Below are 17382 nucleotides of genomic sequence, written 5' to 3'. Positions count from 1 at the left end.
GAACTCGTTGCCATCCGCTAGGTTAAATATTTGATGGCGTCTGAAAGCAAGTTAATCTTGTAAACGTGCACTTCCACAAAACTCGTAGGTTTTGTATAGGCCTCGATCGATCAGATGCACATGTATGTGTTTTTAATAAAATAATTAACAATTGTATTTATTTATCTAAACGTAATTTTTGTACTTGTTTATTTAAACGTAAAACATCTCACGTGTCTCTCTTCTACAATATAACATTAAATACAGGGTGTCTCAAAACTCATAATGAATCTTTCAAAGACAGATTCCTGGGATCATTTGGAGACGACTTTTCCTTGGCAAAAATGCCGATAAAGGCCATCATTTTTTGTAAGTTCCCGATTTTTGTCATCATATATCTTTGCAATTAAGCCTTAAATTGAAACTCAACTAAAGTAAACTCTATTTAAAATTAATCGAAGAATGTGGTTTTGTTAATATTTTATTTCTACAAAGCTTAGTTTATGAAAAATCTCTTATTTCCAATCACTTATAATTCGAAAATTATTAGTACCTCGATATTTGCGTCGAGGAAAAATCGTCTTCAGATGATCCCAGGGATCTGTCTTTGAAAGATTCATTATGAGTTTTGAAACATCCTGTTTTGAAACATCCTGTATATATGTAAATCTCTCTGAATATTTACAAGTTTAAGGTATAAAGTAATCATATCATTGAAAAAAATGAAATTGCTAAAGAGTCTTATAAATACTACAGAAATACATGTATGAAAACACATTAGAAGAATAAGAATTTTTTGATCTTATTGATCGATATAAAAATAAATAATGAGATATTAAAATTTTAATATTAATATGTAATTCAATATATAATTTCTAAAAAGTATAATTTTTAAGAAATAACTTTGATTTGATTCATATAAAAATATTACGTTAATCTCGAGAAAGACAAAAGGAATATACTGGATGCAGCGTTCTTGGATCAATGAAGTTCAGCCACTTTGCTCCAGGTAGAGTTAATAATGAAGCGGGACTTGTGATGTCTCTTCTATCTTGGTTCTTGCGACGAGCAAAACTTTGGCTTCGAATTCTCAGCGAAAGTTTTGCGCTGTTGCTCACGAGCCATAAGACGTGCAAGAACTTTTCATGGTAATAGGTCGCGATATAATCGACGCATCGTATTAAATTCAGCTGACCGATAATGTACGCGTAATCAATATGCATGTCCATACTATTTAGAAAAGTGATGACATATTGCATAAATTAATCGCGTATTAGCAGCACGATTAATATGATAAAAATGAAAATTCGTAGAAAAACTCGGCAGTAAAATAATTTTGGAATTATTGCCGAAAAGATGCGTGTGGCAACAAATCCAAAGATGATCGAAGGGTTTGTTTTCAGCTTAAGACATTCTAGCTATAAATATTCACTCACCTAACGATGTTTTAGTCCACCTAACGAACTTTTTTTTTAGTCACCTAACGAACTTTTAGTCAGATTCACGAATTTTGTTTGCAAAAATCTAATTATTGCGCACCTCGAACTTGGAGTGATTTTCAATCATACGAGTCATTTCATTCGTTTACCAAAGTCCGAAGCAGGGAATGGAAGACAACAACGCTTGCTAATAAACTATTCCTCTTTCTCATGTAACACATTATATAATCCGTAACTTCAAAGCTGCAATAAAGCATAAATCACGAAACCAGCATAAATCACGTATAATCGATGCTCTTTATCATCAGAACGTATATAAAAACGTACATAAAAAATTCAAATTTTTATCTGGCAAAATTCATAAATTATTTTAAAAATATGATTATTGAAGATTTTTTTATTTGACTTTTTCTTTATTAACGCATTAGAAAATGAATCACCCATAAATCGATGTGCTAATTGGCAAAAATATCGTAAATTAAAACGTGTGTGAAAAGTCACAGTTCTTTAATGTAAAATCAATGCAAGGCAGTACTGTTAAACTGTAAAGCATCGTTCGTTAAAGCGGCCATTTAACGCGATAGTTAGCGAACGTTCATCGAATCGGTCTTTATTTATCGTCCCGGCGGAAAATCGTTTCGTACCGCGGCATGTCGAAAAGCTTCGGAAAGTGGAAGCACGTTTGAGAGGAAATTAGATCGGGCAATTTCCGTGTCCACTAGCAGCGTGAGCGGTTGATGGGGATGGGAAGGTAGTAAAGAGAAGAGATAGATGCGTGATGTGCAACCGACCGTGGTGTATTTATTTGTACGATACTGCAAAATTAGACCATTTAAAAGGATTAAATTAGATTGTGTTTAACTAGTGGCATACACTACCGAGAAAAAGAACCGGAAAAACACAGATAAAGAAAAAGGGCGAAGAGGAAAGCGAAGAAAATGACTTTAGCCGGATTTTTACGATTTGACAAGATACGCTTTAAAATTTTAATTTCTTTTTAAATGACATTAACTGCAATTTTACCTTCCTCTAAAGATCCTGATTTTCGACAAGACTGTATATTGCGTCAGCTGATCCTCTTTTACACCATCGATACGAATTTCTGCGGAGAATGAGAGATAAAAATACAGAAAAAAAACAAATGCAAAAAAAAAACGCGATGACGTACGCGAAACGTTGGCGGGAATTCTCTTCCGTATTATTCCGTAATCATAATGTATGCCCCGAATGTGCGGTGTACGACAACTTATCTGTTCCTCTTCATCCAGCCCTCGAGAATCGTCGAGCAACGATGATGAAGCGAGCGGTCCGGAACTCGACGCGAGTCGTCGTGCGTAAGCTGTGACACCTGACCACGCGCGCATCCCGGACAGGGGTAATTAATCTAAAGCCCATCGGGGAGGAGGGAGGGAGGCAGGGAGGGAGAGGGGAGGGGTTGAGGCGAGGGCGAACGATACCACCAGCGTCGCCGCGGGGGCGGCGGTGACAAATTACCTGGACGCGCGCGGCGTCCGAGTCGCGGACGCAGTTGGTACGGGCTGCTCGGCACGCTTGGCAGGTACAGTTGGTGTACCATTGCGGTATGTATGTACCGTCCGCGGCGCCGATGACGAGCCCGCGAACGGAACTTCCGTCCGCCGTATCATACGCGAACAAAACAAGTTGTACGGATGTTCGTTTCCACGGACGTGATCCCGCCGGTCGGCGGATAGATTTGATAGGTGAGATTGGCTCGCTATTTTGCCCGTGCGTTTTCGAAATCAAATCTCTTGCTTGTTCAATCAAACGTCCTCTTTTTAATGCAAATTTAAAACAGACACGAAGTGTTACACTTTTGCGCTGTAATAGATAAAGCTGTAATTGTTTCTCTCTGACAAATTGTAATTTTGCAGACTGTATTTAGTCTGTAAAAATTTATATTTGCCGATTCGTTTGTCAGGACAAGTGTGTCATAATTATAGAATTAAGTAAAAGTCATAAGATAAAATCTAAAGGATAGAATTGGTGAGATTGGCTCGTTATTTTGCCCGTGGCGTTTTCGAAATCAAATCTCTTGCTTGTTCAATCAAACGTCCTCTTTTTAATGCAAATTTAAAACAGACACGAAGTGTTACACTTTTGCGCTGTAATAGATAAAGCTGTAATTGTTTCTCTCTGACAAATTGTAATTTTGCAGACTGTATTTAGTCTGTGAAAATTTATATTTGCCGATTCGTTTGTCAGGACAAGTGTGTCATAATTATAGAATTAAGTAAAAGTCATAAGATAAAATCTAAAGGATAGAATTGGTGAGATTGGCTCGTTATTTTGCCCGTGGCGTTTTCGAAATCAAATCTCTTGCTTGTTCAATCAAACGTCCTCTTTTTAATGCAAATTTAAAACAGACACGAAGTGTTACACTTTTGCGCTGTAATAGATAAAGCTGTAATTGTTTCTCTCTGACAAATTGTAATTTTGCAGACTGTATTTAGTCTGTGAAAATTTATATTTGCCGATTCGTTTGTCAGGACAAGTGTGTCATAATTATAGAATTAAGTAAAAGTCATAAGATAAAATCTAAAGGATAGAATTGGTGAGATTGGCTCGTTATTTTGCCCGTGGCGTTTTCGAAATCAAATCTCTTGCTTGTTCAATCAAACGTCCTCTTTTTAATGCAAATTTAAAACAGACACGAAGTGTTACACTTTTGCGCTGTAATAGATAAAGCTGTAATTGTTTCTCTCTGACAAATTGTAATTTTGCAGACTGTATTTAGTCTGTGAAAATTTATATTTGCCGATTCGTTTGTCAGGACAAGTGTGTCATAATTATAGAATTAAGTAAAAGTCATAAGATAAAATCTAAAGGATAGAATTGGTGAGATTGGCTCGTTATTTTGCCCGTGGCGTTTTCGAAATCAAATCTCTTGCTTGTTCAATCAAACGTCCTCTTTTTAATGCAAATTTAAAACAGACACGAAGTGTTACACTTTTGCGCTGTAATAGATAAAGCTGTAATTGTTTCTCTCTGACAAATTGTAATTTTGCAGACTGTATTTAGTCTGTGAAAATTTATATTTGCCGATTCGTTTGTCAGGACAAGTGTGTCATAATTATAGAATTAAGTAAAAGTCATAAGATAAAATCTAAAGGATAGAATTGGTGAGATTGGCTCGTTATTTTGCCCGTGGCGTTTTCGAAATCAAATCTCTTGCTTGTTCAATCAAACGTCCTCTTTTTAATGCAAATTTAAAACAGACACGAAGTGTTACACTTTTGCGCTGTAATAGATAAAGCTGTAATTGTTTCTCTCTGACAAATTGTAATTTTGCAGACTGTATTTAGTCTGTAAAAATTTATATTTGCCGATTCGTTTGTCAGGATAAGTGTGTCATAATTATAGAATTAAGTAAAAGTCATAAGATAAAATCTAAAGGATAGAATTGGTGAGATTGGCTCGCTATTTTGCCCGTGCGTTTTCGAAATCAAATCTCTTGCTTGTTCAATCAAACGTCCTCTTTTTAATGCAAATTTAAAACAGATACGAAGTGTTACACTTTTGCGCTGTAATAGATAAAGCTGTAATTGTTTCTCTCTGACAAATTGTAATTTTGCAGACTGTATTTAGTCTGTAAAAATTTATATTTGCCGATTCGTTTGTCAGGATAAGTGTGTCATAATTATAGAATTAAGTAAAAGTCATAAGATAAAATCTAAAGGATAGAATTGGTGAGATTGGCTCGCTATTTTGCCCGTGTGTTTTCGAAATCAAATCTCTTGCTTGTTCAATCAAACGTCCTCTTTTTAATGCAAATTTAAAACAGACACGAAGTGTTACACTTTTGCGCTGTAATAGATAAAGCTGTAATTGTTTCTCTATAACAAATTGCAATTTTGCAGACTGTATTTAGTCTGTGAAAATTTATCTTTACCGATTCGTTTGTCAGGATAAGTGTGTCATAATTATAGAATTAAGTAAAAGTCATAAGATAAAATCTAACGGACAGAATAGATGAGATAATCTTATTTCATATAATAAAATAAGCAATTCTTTTTTTTAGCCAGAAGTTTAAATTTATCATACGTTTCCGAAAAATATACGTAAAAAGCGGATTTAAAAAGACAATATTCATAAATTTTTAATATATTTATAATGTATATTATTTTATTAAACGCTATCTTTATGCTATTTCCCAATGTATTTCTTTCATTTCTACTTTCAAAAATATATCAAATGGAAATCGCTTTTAATTAAATTTGTTAAATAAATTCAACATTCAATATATGAAAGTATTATATAATGCAAAATTAAACACTTTAAAAATACTAGCTAAAAATTTATTTTCATGTCCATTTACTCGAATAGTTCTCTGACATATCGAGATTTTACGATGCAATAAACAATTTATTGAGATAAATGATGTTAATCAATGTATATTTTTTTACAGTGCTATTTCTATTTTCATGTCAAAAAATCAATTTATTTAATATAAGATATAATTTGAATTATCATTAAATAATATAATTACAATTTATAAGTTGAGCTATGCAAGACCATTATATAAAAAAACAACAATATTGCATAAAGGAGACCCGATAACGATATCAGTAAAATCGTCGATACCAACGCGAAATCCGTGTGACGCAGTTTCTAGATCGAAACATCGACTGCTTTAACCAGAGATTATGCAAATTCGTCTCGATATCCGGCCGCAAAGCCCGCCAAGCGAATACAGGCGACAGGGCTGAACGTTGGAAACGATGATACTTTTATACGAGATGGTGGACGAGAGAACTCTGCTTCAAGGTCGATAAAATTGCACATAATTTATAACCTTCCTTTTAATCGGCCGGTATCGGTCGTGAAATTTTATTAAACCTGATAAAAACGTCGAAACCAGAAGCGAGATCAAAAGATCTCCTAGCCGAGAAATCTCCTCGATCCGATTGAATTCCCGAGGGAATAGCGCCAGGAAATGAAAGACTCGCATTTCGTATAAGAAGATGATACTTGTAACATTTTTTATTTGCGCTCGATATAATCAAAAGTTTTTATGGCTGCGCAAAAAGTGAATGGCAGCTCGAAGCAACCTAGAAGGCAACTAATCGGCTCGAGTTCATTCGTTTTCCCTCGAGAGAAAATAGTTGACGAAAAATCGCTGCGAATTTCAAGCGATTAATTTACAAAATCAATTGAAAAAAAATATATATATATTTTTTTTTTCAATTGATTTTGTAAATTAATCGCTTGAAACCATTTTTTTTCATATATATACATATAAGATTAGCGCGTTATGTTCTCTTACGCTCAGAGACATCAAGGGCTCCGCGTAAAGCTCGATAATATCGATATCGATGTAAAATAAAAAATAGGATTCTGCAGTGAGCGTAATTGTGTCTTCGATGCGATAGTTGGTAGTTTGAACATTTCTATAAAATCTTCCTTAACATTTTGGTACTCGAATTTTCTGAAATGATCTCAGGAATCTGCTATCAACGGCTGATTCGTTAAGTGGGACACCCTGTATATATATTGTGCAGAAAATCGGCTAGAATATCATTGCCGGCTACAACGAATTGTCGATATCCTTTAACGATGTACTAAAGGCTTTAACAGATACAACAATGGCGATACGTAGTGCAGCACGTTCGCGGCTGGCATAAGCTTTGCCGGTCGTTGCATTCCGTATTAAACGTGCTAGCTAGCTTCCCCACGACTAACGATAACCTTTTGACGATGCATTTCGATTGCATTCCGACCGAGTGCTTCCGATCGTACGGGTATAAATGCGTCTACAAGCGCAGCTGGCAAACGCTCGAGTACGCAACGTATGACACTACTCTCCACGTCAGCCTCGATTTATCATTCGCTTACCATCGCCACCACCATCACCATCGCGAGTACCGCTGTTGCTACGACTAGACTAGTTATTCGTAATTACTCGCGCGAGGGGGAAGCTCGTTTCTCAAAGCGGGTAGACTGACGGATGGAGAAGTTATATCGCTGCCGAGATCTATCTTTCCCGCAGGACGAAATATTACGTGCTGACGTTACAAATTCTTCCTGAATAGCATTCTTGCGAAAAGCAAGGAGGGATGATTATGTCATCATAAGTGATTCGCTATAATTTTCCTACGAATGGCGCGAATCACAAAGCTTAAAATTTATTAATATTGATAATAATAATTAATATTTTGTTAATAATAATTTATTAGTATTAGTAATAAAATAATAGTTTTTGATAATTTATATAATAATAATCTTTGCTAAAGATGCATGTATCACAAGAGGAAAATAATAAAGAGAAATGCAAAGTATATTAAAATAGACACAATCGCATGAAAAATAAGAAATTTTTATGTGAAATAGAAAAATGTGATATTTTAAAAAAGTACATGGGTTTAAATTTGACAACGATAAAAATAGTATATTCAAAAGTATACTTAAATAATAATTTTTAAATAAATATGTTATTTTTCAATTATATTTTCCTTAAACCCTCATCAAACATCAAAATTCAAGATTAAATTAAAAATTCAAGATTTCGACAATCTTCTTTCAAAAACAAATATATTAATAATTATATATTATTGTACTATTTTTCAAAATGTATTGAATATATACTTAAAATAAAATTTAAAAAATCCTCCATAGATTACATTAGATGAGTTACATAAATGAACTATCATACATGGCAATGGGAATGTATAATTGGATTTGAGAATTCATCAAGAGCGCTCGCAAATGAGTATCGCAATGACGAAGCTGTAGGTAATCGTCCGTTAAATGATCGCGTTCGCCGCGCAAAAGGGTCGTAATAGCGCGTGTATGATACACAGCAGGTTAGTATAACCATCCATCTTTTTCTTCCATCTTTTTTTTCACCTCATTTCTTGTCGTCATTCTTGGGGATACGCGACACAATTTGTCGATCAATATGTTGACAAACGAGAAGCGCACACTAGTCACGCTGAGATAAGGCACACACAACATCGGGCCGTCTCCTGATAATGATTAAAACTTTCTTGTCACGGTGTATGTATGGAACACTGCGAGACGCACGTTATTGTCGTGTGCGCAATATGAACAGTCTCCCACCCCCTTCATCCCTTTCTCATTCGATTTCGCTCTGTACCGCGCCACGGACCTCTCTCCGGTTCTCTATCGGTTACAATATGTGTGGCATATTGTAATCTATGAGCCGACTAGCGCCCAGGTCGCCGCCGGCAATGATGATATCAAATGCAGTGATTGACGCTCCGTTCTCTATACTCCCCGTGGTTAAACTGGCGCGACCATCACCATCATCGTTGCCATCGCGTCGCCATCATCGTACGCCTGCAGTCGCATCGTGCGCGTAACGACATGGAGAGGTTGCATTATCCACCACATGTGTGCGCGATTAAGTCTGAACGAACCTTCCGGTCATTCGCGTCAACGTGAAACGAATCAAAATGCGAATTTGACTCAAAGCGATGCTAACCTAATCTAAGGGAAGTATTGTACCGGTCGATGACCGATCAAAAATTAATTTCAATCATCGACATCGCCGCTGTTTAACTAATACGCTTCTGATTCTGGATCAATCGCGATGAATCATAATGATTCTACTCTTTGCCGTTGCTCGAACACAAATATTGCTCTTGCAAATTCTCTTTAAATGATATTTATAACAAATATGTACATGGTTTGATTAAAGAAAATATACTGTATGCATTTCAAATTTATTCTTTTAAGTGAAAGTGTATTATTGTAATTTAAATATTTGATAAGCAATGGAGAAGATAATCATTGATAATTACAATTATTACAACACTGCAAATCAGTGAAATTTCACTGAAAGAATCTATTAGTTTTAAGGGCTATTTCATTCCGGTGATATTTCAAAAACATGCATCTTATATACGTGAGACAAAATAACAATATCATAATCAATAATGAATGAAATATAAGAGCAAGAAACAAAATATAAATATTTTCATTAAAAATCAATACACGTTTCATCAATTTTCAGTAACAGCTACTGTCCGCTTGATCAGCGACATTTTTCATTAATTTGATTTAAGGGAGCAGACGCAGAACCTCCGCAAAATACCTTCGTCGTGCAAAAACATCGCGCATATTCCTTTCAAGGTAGTCGAGATTAAATAAGAATCAACGAGACGAACAAAAAAGCGCCAACGAGACTGCACCATTTCCGGCGTCCCGTAAATTTATATCGCTCGCGTGAAAATTTACAGGCACGCACGACTATTCCAGCAGGCTGCATATTTTTTTTCCCTCCAATCGGGCCATTGTCTGTGTACGATAACGCCGAGAACATATCGACGCATCGATCTTTTGCTCGTCCGTTTATTACACGATAAAATGAAACAATATGTACGACGAAAATATCCGTTACTACCCCTTGTCGACGTTTCTGCGCCCACTTTATATAAAGCAATTTTAGTCAATGTCATCAGCTAATCTCATCAACGTTCGCTAGTCACGACTATCGCATCGCATTGTCATTAACGAAGAATCGCATTTCCAGTACATATGTTACTGTCAAAATTCCCGTTACTTCTCTCGTTCCAGCTGTAAACCTTCTAGTAAACATCAACATCGCGCTACCTCACAGGAGCAATTTTAGGAAACTCATTACTACTACACTTCACATGTTGGCTTATCTAGTTTCTATGCCTCATAAAGGATCATAAAGGTAGCTCTTAACGCGTTACGGTCGTACTATTGTCGTTCGTATGTGCTATCCGGTAATATAACCCAAGCCCGACGCCCGAGAAAATTTTTCATCGACAGTGCTAAAGTGCTCGTTTTACCACTCCCGACGGGTTTACCATTCTAATTCCTGAGCATACCGAGTTGTTATTAGATAGAGGAGATAAAGATAATTCAGCCAGTCGCACGTTTGCGAGAATCTCGAGGATCTCGGCGGACAATAGCGGCTTTTATGATCCATCTCCACGATCGGAATAATGTCGGTGAATATCCTCATCCTTGCACTTTTTCAGCATTGTTCCTCTATGTACTTTTTTCTAATTTATGATCGTCAAGAGCATTAAAATAATGCAAATGTTGAAGGAGAAAATGTCGTTTAACATATGTAAATATATGGAAAGTCTTGCTACGCGAAAAAAGGGTTTGATTGTATTAATAATTTACATGACATCTTGATACGAATTAAATTAAAATAATGAAATAATTGTTACGATAGAAAAGGATCGGCTTGATCTTAACCATTTATCTTTCTTGCTCTTTTACTAATTGATATAAAATCCTAAATTATATCTTATAAGAATAATTATATAAGTATAAAGTATATTTGTAAATCGATAATCTGCGTCACAAATTTGATGTGACATAGTAGATCGGCTAAGTTAATGAAGACATCGTATTTGCTCCCTTTAAACCATCTATCTTTCTAGCATTTACAACTTTTTAACGTTAAAGTTCTAAATTACTCTGTAAATATATATGTAAACTCATATTGCGTAATTACACGGATACCAAAATACTACTAAACGTACTAATAACTTACAGTTAAACGAAACTAATTAACTTTATTAAAAGTTTATTTGCGTCAAAGAGTTTATCCAATTCGGTATCTTAATGTTGAAATTCACAAAAAATAGAAACAGTACAGAAAACATAAAAAAAAATCAAATTTTCAATTTATAGCACCGGTAATATTTCTGAAAATTACATCTTTATTTTTAATATTTTATTTACTTTTTGCAATTTTTGCCTAAACCAATATTTTCTTTCTACCAATTCAAGTAGTATAAAATAAAAATAGAATAATTTTTAATTTTTTTCTACTATTAATTAAGATTCTTTGCAATTTTACATATTTTGTTATAAATAGTATATAAAAATATTAAAGAGAAATTATTTTTTTTTCATTTTCTTTACATACATGTATATTAATAAATAATTAATGAATAATTCATTTTTTATATCATAAATATCAAATTTATCTATTTTTATTAAAGTAAATACATTCAACAATATTGTGTAAAATATCTTTGCTATGAGTTTCAAAAAGGAATTAATATTCTTATATTAATATACAGCTATAAAATCTATGTAAAGATATATATTATATAAATATGATTCCTCTACCTCTCTATTTATCATGTGCAAAAGTGAAATTTAAGCAAGAGAGATTTATATTTATGACCAAACAAGCATCGATATTCCTTTTGTGCTATCAGCAATATTTGATATCAGTAAATACGACGAAAATCTTTCATTGAACTCCTTGTTTCACATTCAATATGCATTTTTATTCTTCTTTTCATCTCCATCGTCACTCTTCTTTACGCTTCTGTCGTTCTTATTTTCATCCAACATTATGTGACAATATTGTTTATGTCGATAACTACAAAGATAAAAGAATGCCTTGTAACTAACGTGATTTTCACTATACAAGGCGATTTTCATGCAATGGCGACAAAAAAGCATTTTGAACAATGCATGATAAATCGCCAACGAAATTTTGCTGCGCGAGTCGTAAAGAAAAAATTTCAGTTGCATGAAAATAAAATGCTAACAGTTTTAAAAATATTCCATTGTTAGAAATACTCTAATATGTATTTAAATAAAATAAAATTAATCGAGTATGTATTTAGTGCGAGAACGAGAGAAGGGATGAATTTGACATAATGGAAAATCTGTTTTAAAAAACAAGCATTTACTCATTAGATTTATATCAAGCTTAAATAATTCTCTCTTCCTTTCTCTCTTTCTCTCTTTCTCTCTGATTTTTTACTTTCTAGGCAGGATATAGACGACGTAATTCTCTAAATTTACATGATGTAAAATATCGACTTGTACCGTTCACGAATCGTTCGAAAATGTCCTGAAAATTACACAGGTTCCATAACTTACGGGTAGATTTATACCTCGCCCGGTGTATATATATGTATATCGAACTACCACCACCGAATCTAATTGGCATACACATTAATACAGGTACATTAACAGAGGCTACGCGATTAATTACCTGTCCGCGATCCAAAATATTCCCTGTACGCTAATAAATTGAATTCACGTAGCGGAGCGGGAGTGGGAGACGCGCAATTAAATAACGGGCAAAAATAAAGCGGCATTGCTTTTTCAGACACGCCATGCGTGGTCCTTTTTTGTTCGCGCGGAAATTTTTTTCACGCCATGACAGCTACGTTACTAAATCTGACCGAAATTACTCGGTGGTTCTGTATTAATCGCGTTGCACGCAGAGCGCGTGCGACCACCGTGATGCTTGCTCTTCCATCACGCTGGACACATCGCGCCGAAATATGCTACGTGGTGTATTACTGTGTCGCGAATGTAATCACAGTATGTGAACATGTAAATCCGAAACAATCCACCACATTAATAGATGCGAGATGCACACGCCGTGACGATGAGGAGATCTGCGCGCCGCCGTTTTTTCTTTTCAATCTACGACTTCACATTCATCTCCGAAATTTTCGAGTAACGTCTATTAATTCCATAATCGAATATTTATGGTTTCTGGCGGACATGAAATGTTGAACCAGAATCTGCTTAGCGTGTATTTCGTAATAAAGCAATGGGCAATTAATTTTCAATATATGAATAGCAGTCAAACGCCTGCTCTAATTAATTCTTCGATATAATCTCCGATATGAGACGCATTTTCTTTATAACACTCTTAGTGATTGCATTTGCAAATTGTTTCTGTCAGCTATTATATACATATTATACTTGAAAATTTAATGCGGCATTATATGAGTTGTTTATCTTCAAAGTAATGCAATTTTAAAATAATAAATATTTTAACATAGCATGAATAATATAAATACGATATACACATTTTGAGATAGATAGAAAAAGGATTTTTATAAAACTTGTTTGATGAATATTTAAAAATTATTTTCTTGATACAAAGATCTGTAAAGATCGAAACAGTTTCAATAATCATTCGAAATATGTATGCTAAATTTTCCATTTCAGAGGTTAATAGTTGCCTAATTGATAATATACTCGTAATTGAAATACGCATACGTACAAGTTTAATACAGAATTATTAATATCCCTGCACCTCATAATATCAGCCACAGTGGATTTAATCATCATGCGTACATGGTTAGTAATAGATAAATTGTTATTCATCTTTTAGTTGTTATCATTTACATAAACATTCATTATACACTACATAATATAGATATATAGTAATTTGTGTGTATAAATGTGAAAAAAAAATTTATTTTCCATCAAAAGAATTAATTGTTTTTTCTTCTTCGAAACTTTATTTTTTCATGAAATATTCAATCTCATAAATTCTATGATTTCGATAAATTTTGAAACATCCGTTGCACTAATATTTGCGATAAATTTTTTAAACATGTTTTAAGTTGCTTAACTTAAATATTTCAATAGTAACATATATCAGTGTTCGTTGTGATTATGATTCCACAATTAGAATGCCACATAAGCAGCTAAAAAAAGGAAAGTTTGCAAGGTTTAGTGTGTTAAACCCTGCGAGAGGAAGAACTACTGGATAGGGACCACTTGATAGCGCTGTTACTTTTAATTAGCGCAGCCACCGCTTTATTTCGGAATAGTTAGCAGAGCGGAGCCATAAACTTAGCAGTGATTTTTACTCATTAAGGTTTCCGGAAAGATTTTCTCTGGAATAATGTAATGCGAAAAGATAAAAATCCTCCTCGGCAACAGACATTGCCTAACGGAGGAGTTATTTTCTATCATTTTTTAAATATAGCTTTCTTTCAAAACCATAATCATTAACGCAGCTGATTATATAATAAAAGAAATTCAAAAATAACACTCACCTTGCGGCTATTTCCATCCTTAGGATTCAGGTCCGAGGCTACTGTTCCGAAAATAGTTGGCTGAAAAAAAAATAATAGTTCGTACATTAAGTATAAAAATGCTCCGAGCGCTCATAATTATTAAAAGTAAATTTATTTGGGTAGTAATAATATTTTAAATAATAATAAAGTTAATGACGCAAAAGAGAGAAAAAAAATCAATCATTTGTGAATATATATTCACAATTCAAAATGTATTTATATTCAATAAATATACATTTATACTTAAATGTTGAATATGGTAATATTATCATAAAAATTTAATTTTTAATTTTTATAAGATAATTAGATAATACGATAATACAAGAATTAATGTATAAAAGCAATCATATATATAACTTTATTAGTATTAAATTATAGATTAAATTACGAATATAGTTAATTTAGATGTAATTGTTCATATTAAATTTAGTATCGCGATAATTCTCTTCTATTTCGATAATTATAAACGGTATTTTCAATCGCAGTTTCGTGTAATTCTTCGCCCCCGGCTAAGAATTCTTATATAAATGTACGCTGGATAATTAATACGGTACTTCATCAACCACGTCGTGAAGCTATTACAACTTGAATTTATCTTTTATCGCTTTCAAAGCAAGTGTAGAAGAGAGTGTTCTCTCTTCCACTCTCTTTCTCTCTCTCTCTCTCTCTCTCTCTTTCTCTCTGCAATCTATGAATTTATATATAATTTTCGCTTTCTAATTTTTACATATAATAATATTGTATAATTATATTGGAAATACGAGGCTGCAAGCGTACATCTTGTTATACGAAACTGTAACTGGTTATACGAAATATTGGTTAACTGTCCGAAACTAACGGCAAGCAAATGTTTTAGGTTTAGAAATTATTGAGATATATACATTATAATGCAGATAGAACTGTAAATTATAAAATATCGTCGTAAAATTACGACGCATCATAAATTCAAGATGACATCTCGTAGTTGCATATGGCGACCATTAATTGTTTTCAACAGATAAAACATATATCGGAGTCATATTATTTAGAATAAATAAAACGGCATTCAACCATAATATATAATAAAGAATAAATAAATGCTTGTTTGTAAATAAAATATACAAAAAATTGTACAAAAAATTATAAAATAGATACAGTAAAAATTGCGAATAAATAACTCGCAACAATCCGTAATTTTCAAAGCAAAAATACATGGTTAACTATAATCTATATTCACTTTTACATGTATCATTTTTCATATATATTTACAAGTTATACAATACACATCCGTTATTTTCATTCGTTATTATTTTAAATAAATTTAAATATTTAACTGCTAATTGGAGACGTGATAAATTTAAAAGTTATAATCAAAACGTTTTATTTAAAAAATGCTTAACTGTCTGATATATAAAAATGCTTAACTGAATGATATATAATACGTTATAATATAACGTTTTTAGCTATAATATAAAATATATTTGAATTTAATACAGTATAAGCGGTTTCATCTGCTTGTAATATGCTCAAACAGTCGCTAGAGTAATGATAATGCTAATTTCCTGAAAATTTTATCACATACGTCAACCCGACTATTTGGTCGTGGTCGAATCATCTCGCAAAGTTAATTTCGATAAATTATTGCATCCGATCCCATTAGACAATTTAACGCGCCACATATTTTGCCACGATTACCACTCACAAATTTTACCGTCGAATTACATTGGCAACAAACTGTCGACTGTTACTACTCGCTTAATTTCAGATCGGCCAAACCACGGTCAATATTTTATAAGGCTTAATGAAAACTGTCAACGAGACGACAGCACTGAAAAATAAAGCGGGTTTATTCCCCTCCGACGATACGGCTGGTCGTTCTTCTCAAGTTTTAATGCATCGTCCGTTGCAAGGAAATTAAATCGCTTATACAAAGTGACACTTTGAGTTTCTTCGTATAAATTTCTTGGATATCCGTGTGTGCCCGTATACTCGTGAATTATATGACGATAAAAAAGAATATCGCGCACTACCTCCGCTACCATCTTGTATCAATTTGCACTCGCAACAATAAACGACGATTTTTATTGCTAGACGATGAAAATTGTACTCATAAATTTGTTTTGTAGGTTTAATTCCATAAAACTGTATCACCCTACGACTATAAATAATTGTGTTTGAATATCAATTTAAGTAGCGAATCACATATACGTAGTGATATGAATTCATATTATTGTAGTCACTTATTTTTTGATAATCACGCTTGTTACGATTCAGTCGCTGATTTTATAATCCAGATAGTCATATTATTCACTTTAAAATCATCTGAAATAATTTCATCTATTTCTATTTCAAAGTAAATATATATCATTTTATAATATATAATACTTATTTCGAGTGGAATGATATTATTTCTATAAACTATATTTATACTTTTCTTGAAAATATTTTGCATCACAAAAATGTGTATATATTTTACACATGTTGTGTACATATTTTATAATATATATAAATTAAAATTTTTTATATAAATTAAATTTAAATAAATTAATTTTTTCTCTTTATATATATATTTCAAATTTAAATCTTATTCTTCTCTGATTCTGCTCAGTATATCACTATACAAATAACAGATATTAAAAAATTATATAAAAAAATTATATAAAATATTATATAAAAATTAGTAAAATTAGATAAAGTATTACATATAATTTCATGACGTTGAAATGTTTCGTGACATCTTGTGCATACATTTAAAACTCACACAGATCGTATTTCTTATTAAAATTCGTATATTTATCTTCGTACGACTGATTCATTATACGTTAATTCCTCGTTTAATTGCACTACTAAGAGTCTCTACGTATTTTTAATTTATTTAGGCTCAATGAGTGTCATTACAATGAAATCCAATTTAAATTTGCAGGGTCTCCTGCATCGCGGAGATAGAAAGTTTGCCTCCACAAAATCGAGTGTCACCGACAGCAGCAGCAGAAACTTCCAATATCTCGCTAAAAAATCGAGCCGACAAAATTACTTGGCTATCCTCACTCGCAAGAAGCTTTTCCTTCGATCGTAGTAAATAATCAAACGAAAAGTGTGACAGCTTATTCTCAAAACTAAATTTATTTCATAGAAACTTCAAGAGAGATTTCTATTGCCACTTTTCT

At 33.1% G+C, this 17382-nt stretch overlaps 1 protein-coding gene across 2 annotated transcripts in view; it reads right to left on the bottom strand.

Moving 5' to 3' along the window:
• The window catches only part of LOC105248941, a 263628-nt gene that overhangs the window by 149309 nt on the left and 96937 nt on the right, over positions 1 to 17382 (bottom strand). For both annotated transcript variants that reach the window (XM_011254038.2, XM_011254039.2), the window contains exon 3: positions 14216 to 14275. In XM_011254038.2, coding sequence (XP_011252340.1) covers positions 14216 to 14275 — 60 coding nt within the window. The remainder of the gene's footprint in view (positions 1 to 14215; positions 14276 to 17382) is intronic.

The sequence above is a fragment of the Camponotus floridanus genome, unplaced genomic scaffold, assembly GCF_003227725.1.
Source record: "Camponotus floridanus strain SB8 unplaced genomic scaffold, Cflo_v7.5 scaffold19, whole genome shotgun sequence".
Classification (NCBI taxonomy): domain Eukaryota; kingdom Metazoa; phylum Arthropoda; class Insecta; order Hymenoptera; family Formicidae; genus Camponotus; species Camponotus floridanus.
This window is presented reverse-complemented; position numbering and strand designations above follow the sequence as displayed.